The 19317-nt window shown below is 37.6% G+C and overlaps 1 protein-coding gene across 4 annotated transcripts in view; it reads left to right on the top strand.

Annotated features, from left to right (window-relative positions):
• Nucleotides 1-18682, top strand: part of LOC134536260 (uncharacterized) — a 41542-nt gene extending 22860 nt beyond the window's left edge. For 2 of the 4 annotated variants that reach the window (XM_063375973.1, XM_063375972.1), the window contains exons 2-5: nucleotides 3096-3224; nucleotides 7100-7207; nucleotides 8908-9111; nucleotides 17172-18682. In XM_063375973.1, coding sequence (XP_063232043.1) covers nucleotides 3099-3224; nucleotides 7100-7207; nucleotides 8908-9111; nucleotides 17172-17192 — 459 coding nt within the window. In that variant the 5' untranslated portion in view covers nucleotides 3096-3098 and the 3' untranslated portion in view covers nucleotides 17193-18682. Of the gene's footprint in view, nucleotides 1-3095; nucleotides 3225-7099; nucleotides 7208-8907; nucleotides 9112-12212; nucleotides 12350-17171 lie in introns of all 4 variants that reach the window. The other 2 variants (XM_063375970.1, XM_063375971.1) reach the window with 2 other exon arrangements.
• Nucleotides 18683-19317: the final 635 nt, after the last annotated feature.

Genomic DNA, 19317 nt, shown 5'->3' with positions numbered 1-19317 from the left:
GTTAGCTATGCCAGTCATTATTTGCTCAGCTGTACTTGTTATAAGTTTTTTAAGTATGAGTTAAGACAATATTAACGTCATCGACTTCAGCAGGGACGCTTAGCGTGAAAAGAGGGGGGGGGGGGGGGCCCTTGCAAGCTAAATCTATAAACATACGACATAAAGTTCCAAAATAAAAAACAGGAACTGACATTTGTGAATATAAACTGAACATTTTTATGTTTAATTTCTTTGAATGTGAGAAACGATAGTTTCAACTTAAGAATTTAAGTGTAATCATCATTTATTTACACACCACGAATTTGCAAATTTACGGATTCACGAATTCTTCCAATTATAACAATTAAAAACTGTAGGAGGATAAAAATCCTTTCTTAAGTTAAATTCTTGGCAATGATATTAGACAACGGGGAAAAATAGTGCTCACTTAAAAAAAAAAATGTAATCAGGTTTGACAACTTTCACTTTGCGCTCTTTCGTAAACGGATCTTGTTTATCCTGTAAACCGGTACTCTCAATTGATGCAGATTTTTTTTCCCTCTGACTTGCTCCAACTTCTTGCATCGGTTACGTATTTTAAGAACCAGTCCTTGGCACACGTTCCCCATGAGTTAGTCGCGAGGAAACTCACCCGCGCTCACTCTCACAAGTGAGAGTGTTTTCCCTTCTCTCCCGTCGCCACGCAATGAAGGGGTCCGGTCCCGTAACGCGGCTTTGCCCCGCCAGGGGCGCTGGCGACCGGTCATGCCACGCCAGGCTGGGCGCAGTGAACGCGCGCGCAATCAAATGCAGTCACGAGGAAGAAGCGCTCAAGGCTCATTGCGATGCAAGAAGCAGTGTGGCAGAGGTTGCTCTGGACCAACTTTTCTGCAGTCTTGGCGGTTGAACACCAGCCAGTCACCGGCAGGAAAAGGCTTATCAGGCAGCTAGCTGATTTAACATTCACCTGCAGTGGGGACTGCCAACCATTGTGAAGGTCACCAGCATCGAACCGAAAAGCTCCCACGCTGTTAGAATTTCCAGCCAATTTACGGATTTGACTACGAAGAAATAACCCGAAAGAAACTAAATGTTCGTAATCTCAGATGACGGGATCTCCGTGGAAATTACTCAAGATTTTCGACGTCTGAGTTCTGTGTTTATTTGTAAACAAGGTAACACAGAAGTAAAAGAAAAAAAAACGATTTTCGCGGTAGACTCAACACGTTGTTAAATTATTTATTTATATAAAATATTTTTTTTTGTTTCATGTTCAAAGCATGCAAAACTCGGCACCTGTAAAATTACAACGATAACTGGAGTTTTCCGAAGATCCCTAGATAAATTAATTGTAACCAGCGTTCATTGTAAATTGTTATATGAAATTCTTTAACAGCGAAGATGTATTTTATCAATACTCTCAAAACCCTTGTTTTGAATTTTTTTTTAAAATTAAACGAATTTGGAAGCTATTTGTCAACACTACGAAGAATGAAAGTAATTTGCATATAAAAACGCGTTGTGTTATATTGCTTTTAAATTCCATTGTTTTATGCAAGCAGTAATGAAACTTAATGTTTCCAAGTCTCTGATAAATGGTTGAATCAACAGTAATCTGGTGAGATGTGTTTAGGGCTCTATTCTTTATTAAGACTGAAATGTTTGTGATAACCTTTACAGTGAGATTAGGTTGGATTTACCTTTTAAGCCACCTCTCATTAAATGGCATAATATGGCTGAAATGTTTTTTTAAAAAGTTCTTGACATCGAAAATTATCGCGCACTAAGAAAGTATGTCTTAAGCCGGACATGGGGCATGAACACAGGAAGTCAAGTTCAAGAGACAGCATCACATGTCAATCAACTCTGTGGTAGTCAGCTGGGGTTGCAATATTAGGACATAATGCAACTGCTTTTGCGAAAAAATAATAATTTTTGTTCCTATTCTAAAAGAAATTGAGATAATGATGAATATTTTAAACGTTTAATGCTGCAATATTTGATTCATTGCTGATAATTTCATTTATTTTCATTTTAAAAAAATGCATACTGAGATAAGATTCGTAACATATAAACATGCAGCAAACATTTATACAGTTTATATTATTGCAATCTAAAAAATTTTCCACATCATATCAAAAAATCCACACGAGTTTAAAGTTGTAAAAATTCAACAATACGCAAGAATTTACTTTAGTAATATAACTGTGGGATATTTTTTTTCATTTTGGCAGGCGATAAAGCAAAACTTCATGTGATCTTACATATCATTTTACTTTTAAATTAAGTACAATAATATTAGTTATATGTAAACCTGCGAAAATTGGCTAGTTTTCTCAGAGTGAATTTAAAATAAAATTATGTACCAATTTATTATTTTGTCCATATTTAAAGTACTATAATAAATTTTCTATGACATAATTGTTGGAAACAGAATAAACGCATTCACAGGCAAGTTATGTGCCTATTCTAGAGGAAATATGTAAGGAATTAATGGGTACGATACATCTTCTTGCTGGAATTATTTCCTTACAAATTGTCGAAATTGTTATGGAACTTCATATTAAGTTTACTTGCTGATGGCTCATGCATACAAGTTATGTGGTGAGTTTTGATGTTATACTTATTTAAGCGCGTCATTAAAAAAACCACGAGAAATAATTTTTTCGATGCGCGTGCACCTAGTAACAAAACTTGGCAGAAAGAAAAAAAAGTCTACCCACAAATTAAAATTATGTACATTATGTGCTTCTGAATCACACACTTTATTGATTGATATTGAATACTGCTGCATACAACTAAAAAATATATATGTTGTGAACATAAGTAATATAATAGTGTTTACAAACTTTTGAAAGTTAATTTATATAAGTGAGTTTATGTTCACGTTAGTATTATTTATTTTGCAATATAAATTGTTACATTATTATTTATAAATATTTTAAATTAACATTCAACTTACGTGTTGTTTTTTCATTTAATTTAAAATCAACACGTGTAATTTATTAAACTAAATAATAAGTTTTTACACGTGTTTGTATTGATGTTGAATACTGAGTGTTTGTCTTCCAACTGAAGGAGTGTGTCTGGAGTGTAATGCAGACTGTGTGTGGCAGGACATGGCGAGGCTGCTGACCCGAGTGCTGGTGACCCTGGCAGTGACCTGGGCCTCGCTGCAGCTGACGGCGAGTGCCCCGGCGGAGCTGGGCGCCTCCGAGCCGGCGGCCCCTCAGCCCGGCCTTGAGGTGAGCCTAGCCCCGCCTTCGCGCTGACGCGACTGACACACGGGCCCGCAGCAGGGACCGCCGCTGACACACGGGCCCATAGCAGGGACCGCCGCTAACACACAGGCCCGCAGCAGGGACCGCCGCTAACACACAGGCCCATAGCAGGACCGCCGCTAACACACAGGCCCATAGCAGGGACCGCCGCTAACACACAGGCCCATAGCAGGACCGCCGCTAACACACAGGCCCATAGCAGGGACCGCCGCTAACACACAGGCCCATAGCAGGGACCGCCGCTGACACACGAGCCCACAGCAGGGACCGCCGCTAACACACAGGCCCACAGAAGGGACCGCCGCTAACACACAGGCCCATAGCAGGGACCGCCGCTGACATACGGGCCCACAGCAGGGACCGCTCTTACACTGACACATGGGCCTGGGGACTATTCTCGCTCGCACTGTGGGAGAATACAGCATGTTCATAAATGAATGTCGCTTTAAAATATATATATACTTTAACGTGCTTTAAATGTTGTATGAACTGGAAAGGAAAATAAAGTAATCTTTGAATTTAAGTAATTTGTTCAACAGCGACAGCGATGAAATTTTCTAACAAGCTAAAAATAGTAATCAAGAAATAAATTTTTTTAATTTTAATTGAAAAAACCTTGGGTTGCTTTCGTCTTTCTTTTTCATTTATTTGATTGAAAAATGAACTACAAATTATATTTTCAGTTTTAAAATTCTCTTTCAGAGAAAAAATATAAATGCAACATATAAGGAACATTAAAAATAATAATATTATTATATTATTATATTTTGTGATAATTTAATTGAGTAAGACCATATAAAAATGCGAAATTTTTTACTGCCATGTTTGGACAAAATTTAGTACCAGTTAGAAGATCATGTGAAAATAATTGTCATATATGTATTATGGTTAAGTAATACGAGTAAAATATTTCGTAATTCTTCTGAGAGTTTCCATATTTCTACCTTTTAAGAAAGAAAAATTAAAAACTGCAATTACTGTAATTTTACGCAAAAACTGATTACGGAAAATTAAAGAAATTATTTATGGTTCTCAAGGAAGAAGAATACATTAATTTCACGACATACCTAAAGATGAAGAAATTTAAGGATTTTTTCCCTGTCATTCCGTTATGCACAACACGCAGGTAAGGATATTATTTACGCGAACTTTGGTAAGAAGTACCTAATTTTATTGTGTGTAACGACTCAAAATATTTTATTTTCTAGGGTTCATAACAAATTTCTCATTTTTAGTACAATAAACGCACTTTATTTCTTATTTGATTAGACTTACGTGGCATCTTAGATCTTAGGCAATGCCAGTGCAATTATACCAACACTTTGAACTGATAGTTTTAAAACAAAAACTAACATAGTAAGAAAATTAAACTTTTCCGTGTAAACAACGAAAGTGAATAAAAAATAGTGCGTTTAACTCAGTACACGTGAGGAAAATGAAATTTCTTTGGGAATTAAAATTGCCACTCGTAAGTATATTTAAAACGGCAGGGAGAAAGAGAGAAAGAAAACAATTTTCTAAAAAATAAATACCTTTTATATTAATAGGATTTGAGGAATGAATTTAAAGAATCAAAATGAAAATATTCTAGCCAAAAATATCCGTTACATTTCTGAATTTTTTTTCTCGATATTTGCACCAATGTTGATATTTTAGCTATATGAAACGTAAGAAACCATCCGTTCACACGCTGTTTACAATTTTTGTAACGTATCTAATATAACCTAACCCAGCGTTTACACAAATCTACAGTATTTTTTTATTTCAATAATCTCATCTAACCAATACAATTAAATTGGTAAACTACTTTAAAATATTGAAATTTCCATTTTAACGCAATTATTAGAAACGAGTGAGTACCTATTCTCTGTGCTCCTCGCATCAGAAACGTTTCACAACAATGTTTTCACAAAAAACGTTGCATTGAAATTCAGCCTTGGAAATTTTGCTCTCATCGCACCCGAAGAAATTTCAATAAAAATTTATGTAAAAAAGTAGTTGGGCAATATTTGTTAAAAAAAATTTAAATTCCAAAAATACTTTTATTTTATGCTTTTTAACTTCGTCTTTTCATAAAACCAGGCGGAGATAAGAAATTATAAATACTTTAGGAGATATCGCCGTTATTATTTTGCAATACAAGACCTGTGCAATCATTCGACCTTAGCAATTTTTATTTTGCCGTGTGTTCGTGAATGCCTAATTAATTAAAAAGGTCGATTAGGTCAGGTCAGTTACATTATATAAATACTTTCAAACTAAGTGGACATTAAAAATAACATGAATTAATTTTAATGGTGTAAAGTATTTATAATGTAACTGACCTGACCTAACAAACCGGGACAAAGGATGAACAGTAGGATATCACGTAATTTTTTTTTACTTTATACTTGCGCAACAATATACAAATAACAAAAATAAAACATTAAAATTTGAAACTTTAAAAACTCACCTAAGTTCACGTGACAACATTCTCCAATAAAAAAAAATTGATACTCGTAAACAAGAAACAACTATGAAGGCCGCATGAATGCACAGGTATTGTGATGAAAATTAAAAAATTCCAAATGTCCTAAAGTATTTGGAATTTCTTATCTCCGTCGGGTGTTATGAAAAGAGGAAGTTAAAAAGCATAGAATAAAAGTATATTCGGTTTTTTTTTTATAGCAAACATCGCCCAACTACATATTTACCAAAATTTAGTAAATAATATATTGCGATCGGTGTTCGTCCGGCTCGCTCCGCGCTCACGCACTGCTAAGAGGCCTTGCAGCACGCGCTGGTAATTAGACGGTCTCGCAAGCGGCGACGCAGCCGTCTGTGGCGAAGCAATCTTCACTCCGGCGGGCATCGCCGGGGTTCCTGAGGGGAAACCGCGTGGAACGGAGTGGAGGAGAGTGGAGGAGAGTGGAGGAGAGTGGAGGAGAGTGGAGGAGAGTGGAGGAGAGTGTCGGCTCGTCGCGTCGTTGAGCAAGCCTGCGCGAGCATCGCCCTCACACGCGCAAACAACTTTCACCTCCGCGGCTCCTCGGTCGCGTGTGTTTGTGGAGAATGGAAAAAAATGGGGGGGGGGGGGGGAGGGGGGGTGTTAGCCTCGACCTCACACGCCATGTTGATTTTTTTTCGTTTTTTTTTAAGGGCTACTTAAAAAAAACCTATCACTATACCCCCCTTGCATTTGCCGGCTTTGTGTGATACCATTAGTGTAATATCTGTTGGCAAAACAACAAATGCAAAGGAGGTATCGTGTTAAAAAGGTTATAAATATACCTTAAAAAAAGTAATGAACAATAAACAAAAAAAATAATCAAGAAAGGCGTGTGAGACCTAACCTTAAAGTTTCGCTCTGCACAATCGAGCTGTACCTACAGGTTACAGCGAATACGAGCGCTTCGGGGAATAATTTAGCAGGCGCGTGTAATTTTTCAGGAAATGAACCTGATCGCTCATTAGACCGCAACAAGGCATGCCCGCACTGGAGATTGTTTGTTCCCTCGCGATTGGCGGCCGTCCGCCGAGAGAAGCCATCGCCCCTGTTTGGCCGGGCCAGTCAGGACGCGTTTTGCTTCTGCTCTGGATGGCTGCGACTGGTGTGTGCTGACAGTAGACTTGCATCTCTGAAATAAAACCCAAACGCAGAACAAAGATACAAAATTTTTAACGTGCAGCTATTCAGAAAATGCGCGACTTGAGCGGTCGGGCGTGGTCGAACTTGGCCGGGGAAAAAGACGGATCACCTCCGCTGGAGCCTGGGGCAGCGGTCTGCCCGGAGGACGTGTATCTCGCGCGGCGACGACGGGGCCTCTGGCGCGGAGTGTACGGGGTGTTCCTGCACGCAGGTGTCACTGGCGGACGGCGCAGACTCCGACAGGAGCTCGAGGGCCGTGGAGCACGTGAAGAGCGCCAAGTTCGGCATCAAGAACTACCTCCTGGACCTCATCTTCGGGGTGAGTACCACGATGAGTTCTGTCCCTGCCCGAACACGCCCGAATATTCACCTTCGGCCAACCTCGGGTTTATTTTATTTCTCTTTTTATTTTAATGTAGCTGTACTTAGAGACCGGGAAAATTCGCGGATTCATTTCGTGATAGGCTGAAATTCAAACATGTGCACAATTCTGCTGGTTCTGCTATTGGCTCGCAGTTTAACTGAAGCTCTCTGGGCCAATGAGAGACCATCGACCAAAGAATCGTCAAATCACAAACTACCCAGTCGAGACGCCTCACAATTTGGTACCCAATGAACACGCGTGTTTACTTGAGAAATGCAGAGGATTATTGAGGCTATCCTAGAGGTCATTGAATCCGCGAATTTTTCTGGCCCCTAGCTATACTAACCTAACTAACCGTCCATAGTGTTCTAAAGTGTTTTTAATGTAGCTAACCTAACCGACCACTTTTAATATTTGAATTAATTTTTCCTGAGCAAAAATAAAACAAATCTCGAGGTTGGCCCTAAGGTGAATATTCGGGCGTGTTCGGGGGCAGGGACAGATCTTGATGTACATCTTAGGCTTCTCCACTGGGAGACACGGGCCCTGCCTTGCGAGTGGCTAGGTCAGGAGTCACATGAACACTTCATTCCCGCCTTGACCGTGAACACGGGGGAAGCTCTGGTCCTCACGTATTCTGCGATGATCCAAATTAACAACTTTCTAACCTATAGGAATAATTGTAATTAATAGTTACTAATTAAATTTGCACTCCACACTGCCGTATTAATGTGAATAATAAAGTACACTTGTATATACGTTTAAAAGTAAAATCAAAAACTTATAATTTTATTCTGGAATTGATTTATGTTAAAGACGGTTTAATTTAACGTTATAATAAACAATAAATATACAAAATCTGCCATGCACATTAATTGAATGGTAAACTTCCTTCGTTCAGAGAAACAATTAACTGGTTGTCAGGTTATATGTTATTTCAATATTATAAGTAGATCAATATTTGTTGTAAATGTAACTTCAATGAATAATAATGACAAATTAGAGATATTTGATAAATTGTATATTCACTTGAAATAAACCGCGTTGCTACGAACTAAAAATGTTCGCAGTAAAACTGGGCTGGATTCTTGCCCGGAACTGTATGATTTGTGTAGTCAAAGTATCAAAATTTGTTAAAGTTGACTATAAAAAGTTACCGGAATATCTTTCCAGTATTAACTGCGCAAATTATTAAGAATAATGAAACAAAATAAAGTCCAATAGTTGAATATCATAATATTTTTGTGTTTGAAAATATTTACTCTTGTATAAAACATCAATCAAAATTTAAAACTTTACACCCATTATTTATGTAAGTGCGACAGTAAATATTCAGTATTGTTTTAAGAATCATATTTCGTGTATGTAAATATGAGCAATAAAAATGGGGTGTAGGGATTTACAATATATTAATTTTAGTATTAAAAACTATTTCTTGGAAACTGGTTTTCAAAGGAGTCTTTTCTAAAAGTACAAAAAAAATATTTAAATTTGCAGTATACTTCTCTTGGTGTTCCGGACAAAGTAAATGACTAACATTTAAGAGAGCCTCAGAAATATAATTAATATCCTTGGGTTGAATCTCTCGGAAACAGCCCCGACAATGCCGTAGCCGTGATGACAACAATAAGAGTGAGGACGTGCTCGTGTTGCAGAAGATCAACCAGGCGATCGACGCGAAGACCAGGTTCGTGGCGCAGCTGGACCGCCTCAACATCGAGAAGAACAGGAACCTGCTGGCCTCGGACTGCGAGAGGGGCGGCGCGTCGGTGACGGCTTCGGCGGGTTTCGCCGGCTACCCCTCGGGCCCGGCACCGTCGTCCTCCGGCTCCGCGTCTGCAGGACTGTCTGCCGGCGCGGTACGATGAGGTCCTCCAGGACCACGGCTTCATGTCCTCTGGCATTAGGATTCATCTAGAGGCACTAGCAGTCTTCTAGAGGCAGGGCCTTTCTCTGGCATCAGGAGTCCGCTATAGGCACCAGCAGTCTTCTAGAGGCAGGGCCTTTCTCTGGCATCAGGGGTCCTCTAGAGGCAAGGCCTTTTTCTGGCATCAGGAGTCTGCTATAGGTACTGGCAGTCTTCTAGAGGCAGGGACTTCCTCTCGCATTAGGGGTCATCTAGAGGCACTAGCAATCTTCTAGAGGCAGGGACTTTCTCTGGCATCAGGGGTCCTCTAGAGGCAAGGCCTTTCTCTGGCATCAGGAGTCCGCTATAGGCACTGGCAGTCTTCTAGAGGCAGGGCCTTTCTCTGGCATCAGGGGTCCTCTAGAGGCACTAGCAATCTTCTAGAGGCAGGGCCTTTCTCTGGAATCGGGGGTCCTCTAGAGGCAGGGTCTTACTCTGGCATCAGGAGTCATCTAAAAACAAGGTCTTTCTCTGTAATCAGGAGTACTCTAGAGGCAGTGACTCTCTCTAGCACCAGCAGGTCTCTTTAGTCACTAGCAGTCTTCTAGAGGCAGGGTCTTTCTCTGGCATCAAGAGTCCTCTAGAGGCAGGGTCTTTCTCTGTAATCAGGAGTACTCTATAGGCAGGGACTCTCTCTAGCACTAGCAGGCCTCTAGAGGCACTAGCAGTCTTCTAGAGGCAGGGTCTTTCTCTGGCATCAAGAGTTCACTAGAGGCAGGGCCATTCTCTAGCATCATAAGTCCGCTAGTTGCAGAGTCCTTGACGGCCGATGTCACTGAGGTGTCACGCTCGTGTGGCGAATGTCGGAGGCACGATCCCAACAGCCTGTCATGAGCAGTGAGTCTCTAGCCAAATGGTCCGGAGCCCACTATAGCCTTGAAGGTCCGATCACCACAAACCTCTATACATGAGAATGTAAAGTCCTATCTCATCCTTCAGCAATATGCAATTAATGAGCAACTCTAGAGACTCTGGACAACTGCAACTATGTAGATCCTATTGTCGTAGGCCTCGAAGCGCAGCTGCCCGACATAGAACAATGCCTGTACCTTTCCTCTGAATATAACATAAATGTGGTGGGAGACAAACTAACATTTCCTTTAATATATTTTTGAATGAATCTTGCTATAATGGAAGATTGATATTCTTCAGTACGTACAGCATTGCATGTTTACAATGCATGTCATAGAGAAAGTTCGATAATGGATAAAAAAAAATTATTTCAAAAACACAGAAACAAGCCAAATAAGTTGAAGTCAGCTTATTTTGGTTTTAATTTTGGTGTGTTTGTGCATTCACATTTTTGTCCATTATTGAGGTTTCTCTATTACATACAGTGTACACTAGCAATGTTTAAAAAGAATGTTTCAATAAATTTGGTCAACTTGGTCTTTCTGTCTAGCTGCTGGATAATCATAGATTTTAGATTATTATTGATGGCTCTTTAGCACTTAGGAGGTGAGGCAAGTTAGGAAGTTGACAATCTTATCAGTAAAAAACTTCCAGCACAATCTCAACATGTAAGCCTAGTGTGAAAGTTGAATTCTCTGAAGTCTTGTAGGTATCATCATTGCAAGTATTCTGAGTATAACTGGTGATGTTCACTGCAACTTTAATTTTTAACTTTAGTGTAAAAACTACTTTGAGGACATGACAGCTTTTTCTACAAGTAAACATAACCAACCCTAATATCTTTGCATTAACTACTTTCCAAGACCCATTAAATGCTAGGTGTCTTCTATCAGCCATCTTGTTTACTTTGTCTACTATTTGTTGATAATTTTTTAGCCCAAGTATTTCCTCTTATCACAGAGTATCATGTTCATTGCATCCTACTCTCATATAAGTTTACTTTGTTGTTTTTTAATTGAATCCATCTATCACAGAAATTCTGAGTCGTACAACTCCAGTAATTTTGGTGAATTGTTCATTGCTCTAAATCTTAATAATTTCTTATCACTCATGGCAAAATATCTCTCTCGGCATAGTCTTTATAATAACGTGTCTGACATTCTGACATGAAAAGCTACTTTTGTAGGTATATTGTCAAAATTAAGATTCAAAAATAATATGTGCCATTATTTCCTTTCGCCAAATTACTTAAAAAATTTAAAGAAGATTTATATCAAATTCAAACGTTAATTCTAGAAAATATAGTTTTTTTTCCTATGATAGGATTTATTTTATTTGACTGATTAAATGTTTAACATAGCATTTTCTTGTGGCCATGTGTTAAATGCTGATTGTGAATGTGTGCATACTGGAAGGGAGTGTGAAGGCAGACATGTCTCGGATCTCTGGCTGGCAGCATGCTCATCAACTGCACTCGGCCTCAGACCATGAACACCGACGATCCCATTTAGCTTAAAGTGTTCGAGAGACTTGCTTGTGGCCACTCTTCTCCTGTCCTCCTCACGCATTCGCACATTCGCACATTCGCCAGTACAACCTGTGAAGGGTGGAAGGGTGTAGATGGGATAACAAGGTCACTTGACGAAGCTATGAAATGATTGCTGCTTCCACCAGATTATGTATTCACCTGAGAAAAGTTTCTTGCCTCCTACCCTCTCTTCTCGCACACAATGTGGTTGTAAAAATCTTCAAAACTTTTGAGTAGTAGTATTTATAAATTTTTATAACTATAATATTACTTATTAAACAATTATATAAAATAATATTTTAGGAGGTTCAGCTAACTTTACCGCAGCTCCTGTAACCAGATAGTTACAGCACTTAAAGGAATTTTAGTCATTAAAGATTCATCTCACAGTAGGTGCAATTCTGGTTCCTACTAATTTATTCCTTCCCAAAATCCTGTATATTCATGTGCTACTCTCTCTGTCTCATTCAATATTGCAAATTTGCAGTCTGCTAGTGTAAATTATTCATTTAACCCTACCAATAGCAAACTAACGAAAGTTCGAAACCAAAAGGACAAAGCATTCCGCCTGCCAGTCTCCAGAGACATGTCTGACCCGAAGGGTAAGTGACATGTATGTGTGTTTGTGCGATTAGGAAAGGACAGTAAACGATAACAGTGTTGTACTTTGCCAGGTGCAAGGACAGGGATATTTAGCTCAGGTGCAAGGACAGAACAGCCTTGCTCTAGGGCAAGGACAGAGCAATCTAGCTTTTGGGCAAGCACAGAGCAGCCTGTCCCTGGGGCAAGGCTACCCCCAGCAGATCCCTTGGTAAGTGTGGGCTGGAGACACCGCGAGGGGTTGGGTAGTCCAAGCGATGGTAGTAGGTGGTAGTATGCATGCCCCATTCCCGCGCACCCCACCTTCTCTTCTTGCACGCTGGATGTCGGGTTTCATCGTCTTCTGTCTCGCTCGCGTTCTTCTCCCAGCTTGCACGTGTTCGGCAACACCACCGAGAGCGGGTGGTAGCAAGGTCATTGTAAATACAGTAGAACCTCGTTAACCTGGAGCTCTTTAATCCGGATGTCCGAATAACCCAGAAAAGATTTGGGGGAAAAAAAAGTTGTTAGTAAATGAATATGTTTCACAGAGATAAAAGACTATTCTCAGTGAGCACATTGTTGGAACTCACTCGCTAATGGGGCACTCCACCGCTGATGTAACTGCGCAGAAACTGTTGAGTTGTAGGTTTATTCCGAGAGTCGGGGTGAATCATCGCCAAACGAGCTGCTAAATGCGAGATCGCGCTACTTGTAAGCGATGCACGAAACTGAGGCAGCAAAAGGACAATGCCTTTTTTTATTACCGGCTGGTTTGTGCTGAAATCGGGTACAGTGTAAATACATATTATGTGTAATTAGGTGAAAGTGAGACGATTATGATTTTTAAACCCCGTTAAAAGTATTTTCTGTAGGTACATATACATATTTTTCTTTATCGTTTTCTCCTCATTCTCCGGATAACTCGTATTTTCGGCCCCAGTGGATTCGGGTTAACGAGGCCCTAGTGTACGGCGAGAATGATCACAAGAAAGAAAGCAATGAGGGAAGACCAGTAAACAAAAGTTCAACGAATACAGTCCGTTGTCGGCTCTTGGTTAGGAAATTCTGGAACATTTTACTCTCACGGACAGCTAAATTTTATACGCTAGTGGAATTCTAGCTTGATGTGATAGGTTATACCTTAATGCGCTGATAGCAGGAACTCGTGCGCGCGCCATCGGATGGTAATCAGTCATCTGTGAAGCGTAAGGGCGACGAGGAAGTAGTGCTCGCAGCTGGGCGGAGTGGGGTTCCGGGGTCCACCTCCTGGGAGGACGTTGACCTTGACTCCGGTCATGACATCACGGTCCAAGAGGGCGCCCCCCCCCCCCTCGTCTATGCCGCAGAACCCGCTTGCTCCCACTACTGATGGGCGCGCCGCCCGGGAAAGCGAGGCCGGAAGTGTCTGCCGTCGGGAAAGTGGTCGAGCGACCAGCGCTGGTCGCGGGAGGATCCCTCGCCTCGCCAGGAAGGAAACCGCCGAGCCAACTCGCCCCTGGACTCGGAGGTCGTGACGTCGCGCGCGTGACTGCCTCTAGAGAGCCTCTGCCCAGAAACACATTGTCCTGGGTGCCAAAACAATATCCTTTACGTGTTCCTTGCGTCATACTTGAAACCATGTCTTAGACTATCGACGCTACTCAACGTATAGTTCAAATGGAAAGTTAAAAACAACTTAAAGCGACTGTGACCAGACACCAGGAATGTTGTGCAAGCTTAGTCTCAGCCCGGGAGTCAAAACATCCAATATTGGTTCTGGGAACAATGAAAGATCAGAAATTTATTTTCCCAAAAACCAACACGTTGTTTAAATTTTGTTGAAAGTCGCTTTCCCTTGCAGTTGAGTAGAAAACATAAATTTCACATTTACTTTTGTCATCCGTTATGAATCACGTTGAAGATACTTTCTATTATTTTTTATAATTGCATTTTCAGGTAATACTTTTCAAAATTAGTAACATCCCGTTGTTTAAAAAAACAATATATTTATTACCATGCCGTTATTCTTACTGGTTTACAGAATTAACATTTATTGATAACTTTTTTCTTTGAGTAGCTAATTACTCGTCTTACACTCATTAAGGAAATTATTGGCAAGATATTACATTAATACCACGTACAGCATGACTTTGTGTACTTCTTGATCCCACTTTTACGACTTTGCCGCTCATTTGGCCTTGAAAAATGACAGAAAATAGCCTATTATTAGCTACCCAGAAATCACGTCACATTTCGCATAATATTTAAGTTAGTAATGCTTTAAAATGCCAATAATTTGTTATTTTTTCTCTGATAATGCAAATTTTTTTTCTTTTTCAGTTGTGTGAAACACTGTACAGTAATAATTATTATGTTTCGATTTATTGACATTTTGGATAACTCATTGCTTTTTAAATAAATGTTGATTTCCAAACATAAAATACTTCAAAGCGTAAGAAATATGGTTGGACAAATGAATTATCTATTCGCAAAATTCCCTAGTCTTCACCTGTAATAATTGCCCGCAAAGTGAGCGTAGAATTGCGGTCGGAAAAAAATTACTGTCATTTGGGAGAGATGTTTAAGTTTGCTAACATTTATTTATTTTTGTTTATTATGTAGCACCACACGAAGTAATTATTATTTATTTTCTTTCAGTCACGGTTTTCGTTTACCTGGTGTAAAACGACAGTGCATTTGTGGACACATTTGTCCTTCTGCGGTATTTTACGCAACCCAATCCGTTGGAATTATAATTTCAGTTAAAGTCGTGATGAATGTAAAACAGTTTGTTTCCAGAGTGATTAATTTCTCTCCTCCCTCTATTTACACGTTTTTCAAGAGTTGGCTCAATGAGTTAAGATATTTTCAATAGTCGAAAACAAAGTAGGTTAGTAAAAATTAGCTAGTGTCGACATTTTTGTTAAAATTACTTAAATATTTGTTAATACAGATATAATCAAAACAGCGAAACAAATTATACAACGAGGAAATTATTTTTTATATTTATAAAAAATTTCTAGTCGACTCAAACAAGAAATACAGTCAAACATGTCGTGAAATCTGTCCTGACCGGACATATTTACACACTCAATTGCTTGATTATTTTACCCATAGTTTATAGCACGTTTTGTAGTCTTGTTCTCGTTGAGTGGGATTTTGCATGCATAAGGTTCCCTGAGTTCAAAACTGTATCACAGCGTTGTAAATATGACTGTAGAATAGATAATTCTGTAAACTTAATATTAAACCTTGTTTTAGTTATATTGTTCACCAAAACAGCTCTAATGTTGTCCGAGATTGTCCAATAAGCTCATTGTATATAGCAAATTTGTTAGATCTGCGTACAAGATATATCTTTCTCATCGAATGTTTTACTTCTTATTCCTTGGTGCGTTGGTACAAAATGTAAATAAAGTGTGTGGCGAAGATTACATTTCTGGCCGATTAACGTGTCCACTTGATATTGTCTTTTTTTCCGTAAACTTCCTGTTTACTTTGTTTAACTTTTACAAATGAGTTTCTGTGCTAATTTGTAAATTATCGCTTTTTTACGAAATTAACCTAAGTAGAGTATAGCAATAAATAAATAATTCCACTAATTTTCTGTATTATATTTTGATAAAAATTTCTACCAATATCTATTAATATGTGTGTGTATATACATTGCAGATGATAGATGATAGTTCAGTTATAAACCGACTGTGCTGTATTTACGGGACTTATGTTTGTACTATATGTTGTCCTTGCAGCTGGGTGGGTTAGTATTAAATGAAGTATGAATATTATATTAATTTTTATTGATACTAAGTAAGCATTGTTCAATTCTGTAGGATTATTATTTAACGATATTATGTCTGTTGTGCTGAAGATTTTTTCATTAATAACAATTTCAGTGTTTTTATAGTTAAAATAATAAGTGTCGCGATAATTTTCCTGTTGATACCATTACTGATGTCATTGTCAGCAAAATTCTCCATACTTGTAATTTTGGTTTTGTCTTGTTACAGCCATTTTCAGTTGGCAGCGTGTACATTTCAAAAGTAGTTCCGGTTTACTGGCCAAACTCTTCGTGAATTAAACAACAAATTCAATTTAATTTGGAAATCTATCGCGAAAGTTCATGGATGTGTACATATTTATTTTTAAAATTTTACCAAGAAAATAATTCTTGATTAAAACGTTTAATAGTGATGAGTTTAGTAAATTAAATTGAGAACCTACCTTTAAATTTTAATTTGTACATACAACCTAGCAAAAAGGTAATAACTATCAAACATTTGTGTCCATCAACGTCTCGTAGTTCAGTTCGATTTCGATTTTATAACCAGACGCACTTATGCACTTAACTGCGTAGGAATATATTATTCAGTTTTCAAAAATTTGAAAACATTTATGAAGTAGAGGAATAGATTAAATAAGATAACATATAAACACCAATAACAAAGGGACATAAACAAATTAATAAATACAGCAATATTCATTTTTCCCCATTGGATATAATACCACATGTGGTTGAAAAAATATATTAGAAGTACATATGAACAATATGAACCTCGTAAGTATTTGTATGTTTTTTTAGAACCGTTTTCTTCTAACAGTGCTTCAATTTAAAAATCGCACAAAACATAATAAATTCCATCGTTTAAGAAATAAAAATAATTGACTGCAAAATCGCCAAAACAAAATAAATTTATGAAATAAAAATAATTGACTGCAATGAAATATTAAAATGAACTCTAAAAAATAATTTTTTCTCAAATAAATTATTTTTGACAAAAATATGGATTGCCTTATTTTATATTTTTTTATTTTAAATTAATATCATAAACATCTAAGCGTAAGACAACAAAAGAAGACCGAATTACAAAATATAGACATAACCATTTAAATGTTACAGGCTTAAATTTTTTAAAGACTAAAGATTTTATTTTATTGAATAATGAAATACCTTCAAAACATCTTGAGCTAAATTCAATGAATTCGTTGTGTTTACATAGTTAGTTTATTGAGGTATTAGTTTCGAATAATCATAGACGCATTCGGATGTTTTTTTTTGTGTTGGTCCACAGGGCGTCTCCCTCTTTGGGTGATGCGCCATCCTTCCAGACTTTCGGCGCGTGGCAATGACACCTGCCCGTCCACTCTGAGGGAGTCCTGTATGCCACCCAGTGTCGCGCCGACATGGCCGGAGTCCACCAGAGTCAGCCATGCCGCCGCCCGCAGTCGACAGCGCTCGAACCTCTTTGGCACGAAGCGCAGTTGTGCTCGTTTCACAAAGCGCAGCGGCGGTTGTGATGACGTCACAAGACTGCGAGACACACCCACGCAAAGCGATAATCAAAAACTTTAAAAGACTTTAATTTGGAGTAATTTAAAAAATAAAAGTCTGTAAATAGTTAAGTAAAAACCTGTCTGTAATCTATATTTAAAAGACTTTGCTAATACTGAGCAATTGTGATTGATGATTAACTGTTTAATAAATATGTTTATATTTTTTTTATTTTTCACCTGCCGTTTTTTTTTTTGGCTTTTATAACTTTTCTTAAAACAAGAAATAAGCCCTAAAAAGTTTGATACGCTTGCATTTTAAGGTAGTGCTTAGGGCCTCAAATCATTATATTGCCACTCAGGATCATGACAGGCACATTAACTGCATCCACGTGACAACCTGTTCCAGGAGCCAAGGTCACAAACCACATATCATACACACATAAATCACAGTCAAAACTTTATTATGCGCATTCCTCTTACATCAGGTTTCAATTACAAAAAAAAAATCCTTTTTTTCGTTTATTATCACAGCAAAATATTCTTTAAGAAATACAGCAGTCAAGATTATTATTTATACCAGAGGTTCTTAAAAATGCTTTTTGTTTGGGAAGGGAAGGGGGCAAAGTTAATTTATAAACTGTACTTTTTTTTTGTAAATATTGAAAAACTACTAAATACTTTATTACTTTGAGATTTAAGTTAAAATGTAATTGATGCAAAATACCACTAAAAACTAAAAGGGTTTAAATTTAGTGCCTAAATTTATATTTTTATTATTTTTCCATTATAATTTATTCATGTTCTGATTTCTGTAGATTGTGTACTGAAAAGTATTGGAAACAAAATAATGTATTAAATTTAACTAATATACTTTACCCTGCTAAAAAAAACTTGTTTTCCTTGCTGAGCAAACTCTTTTGACATTCATACCTGTCACGGTTAAATTAAAGCGCCTTGTTATTAAAAACAGGGGGGTTGACTTTCTGGACGTTTGTATTCCTGTGTCGAGTTGTTCAAAGCAGGCCTACTTAGCACATAGATTGAATTGGGTGTGCTTAGCCAAATCCACAAAAAAAATTTAAGTTATTCATACCAACTGCCAACTACCTAAATATTATGTACGTAAAGATTTTGATTGATTGAAAATAAATTTGTTTCATATGTATTTTTCTAAACGATTTATATGTGATATTGCCACAATTTGAAACAACCTTTTTTTAGGTTTTGAATATACCTTTGTTCTTTTATTTTATTGTGGTAAACAATGTAAATATCCTTTGTGACAATAAAGTACTTTCAAAACTTGTCATGCAGTGTTTATGTTTATTAATCGCGAAACCTTGTATTGAAATTATTTAATTTAACTTATTGAACCCTTTTTGCAAATCAATCATAAACTTTCTAAAGATATGTAAGAACATAGGTTAAATAACACAACTTCTTTCTAAGTTGTAAAGATCTTGTAGTCGTTATTAATTATATTTGTTCGATCATTTGAGACAGTAATGACTATTGTATATCACAAAAATTATAAGCATTGATACTTTTTAAATAATAAAATGTATAATTTTTACGTCGTGTCTACAAAAAATAGTATCATTGCAGTTGTCCTAAGTATAGAGGATTTTTACCATTTTTAAAGTAATACTACCTAAGTATTTATGTTAATTAAAATCGTGAATAATTCACGGGAAGCATTATTCTACAAAAGCCGTGGGCCTATGAAATTTATGAAATTTAGTGCTTGAAGTTAATAGAATTATTTTTTGATTCCGGTAAATAATATAGTTGCGTTATTAATAAAGCAAATTTAATTTCGGACACTTTTCTTTTTCGTTGAAGATACGTATTTTTTAATTATCACTTCAATTTAAACTTGCCATTATTAGTGTTTGTATAAAGTTTTCCAGTTTTTAGGGTGGCAAATCGCATTAGCAAAAAGTC

Source organism: Bacillus rossius, chromosome 10 (genome assembly GCF_032445375.1).
Source record: "Bacillus rossius redtenbacheri isolate Brsri chromosome 10, Brsri_v3, whole genome shotgun sequence".
NCBI lineage: Eukaryota > Metazoa > Arthropoda > Insecta > Phasmatodea > Bacillidae > Bacillus > Bacillus rossius.
This window is presented reverse-complemented; position numbering and strand designations above follow the sequence as displayed.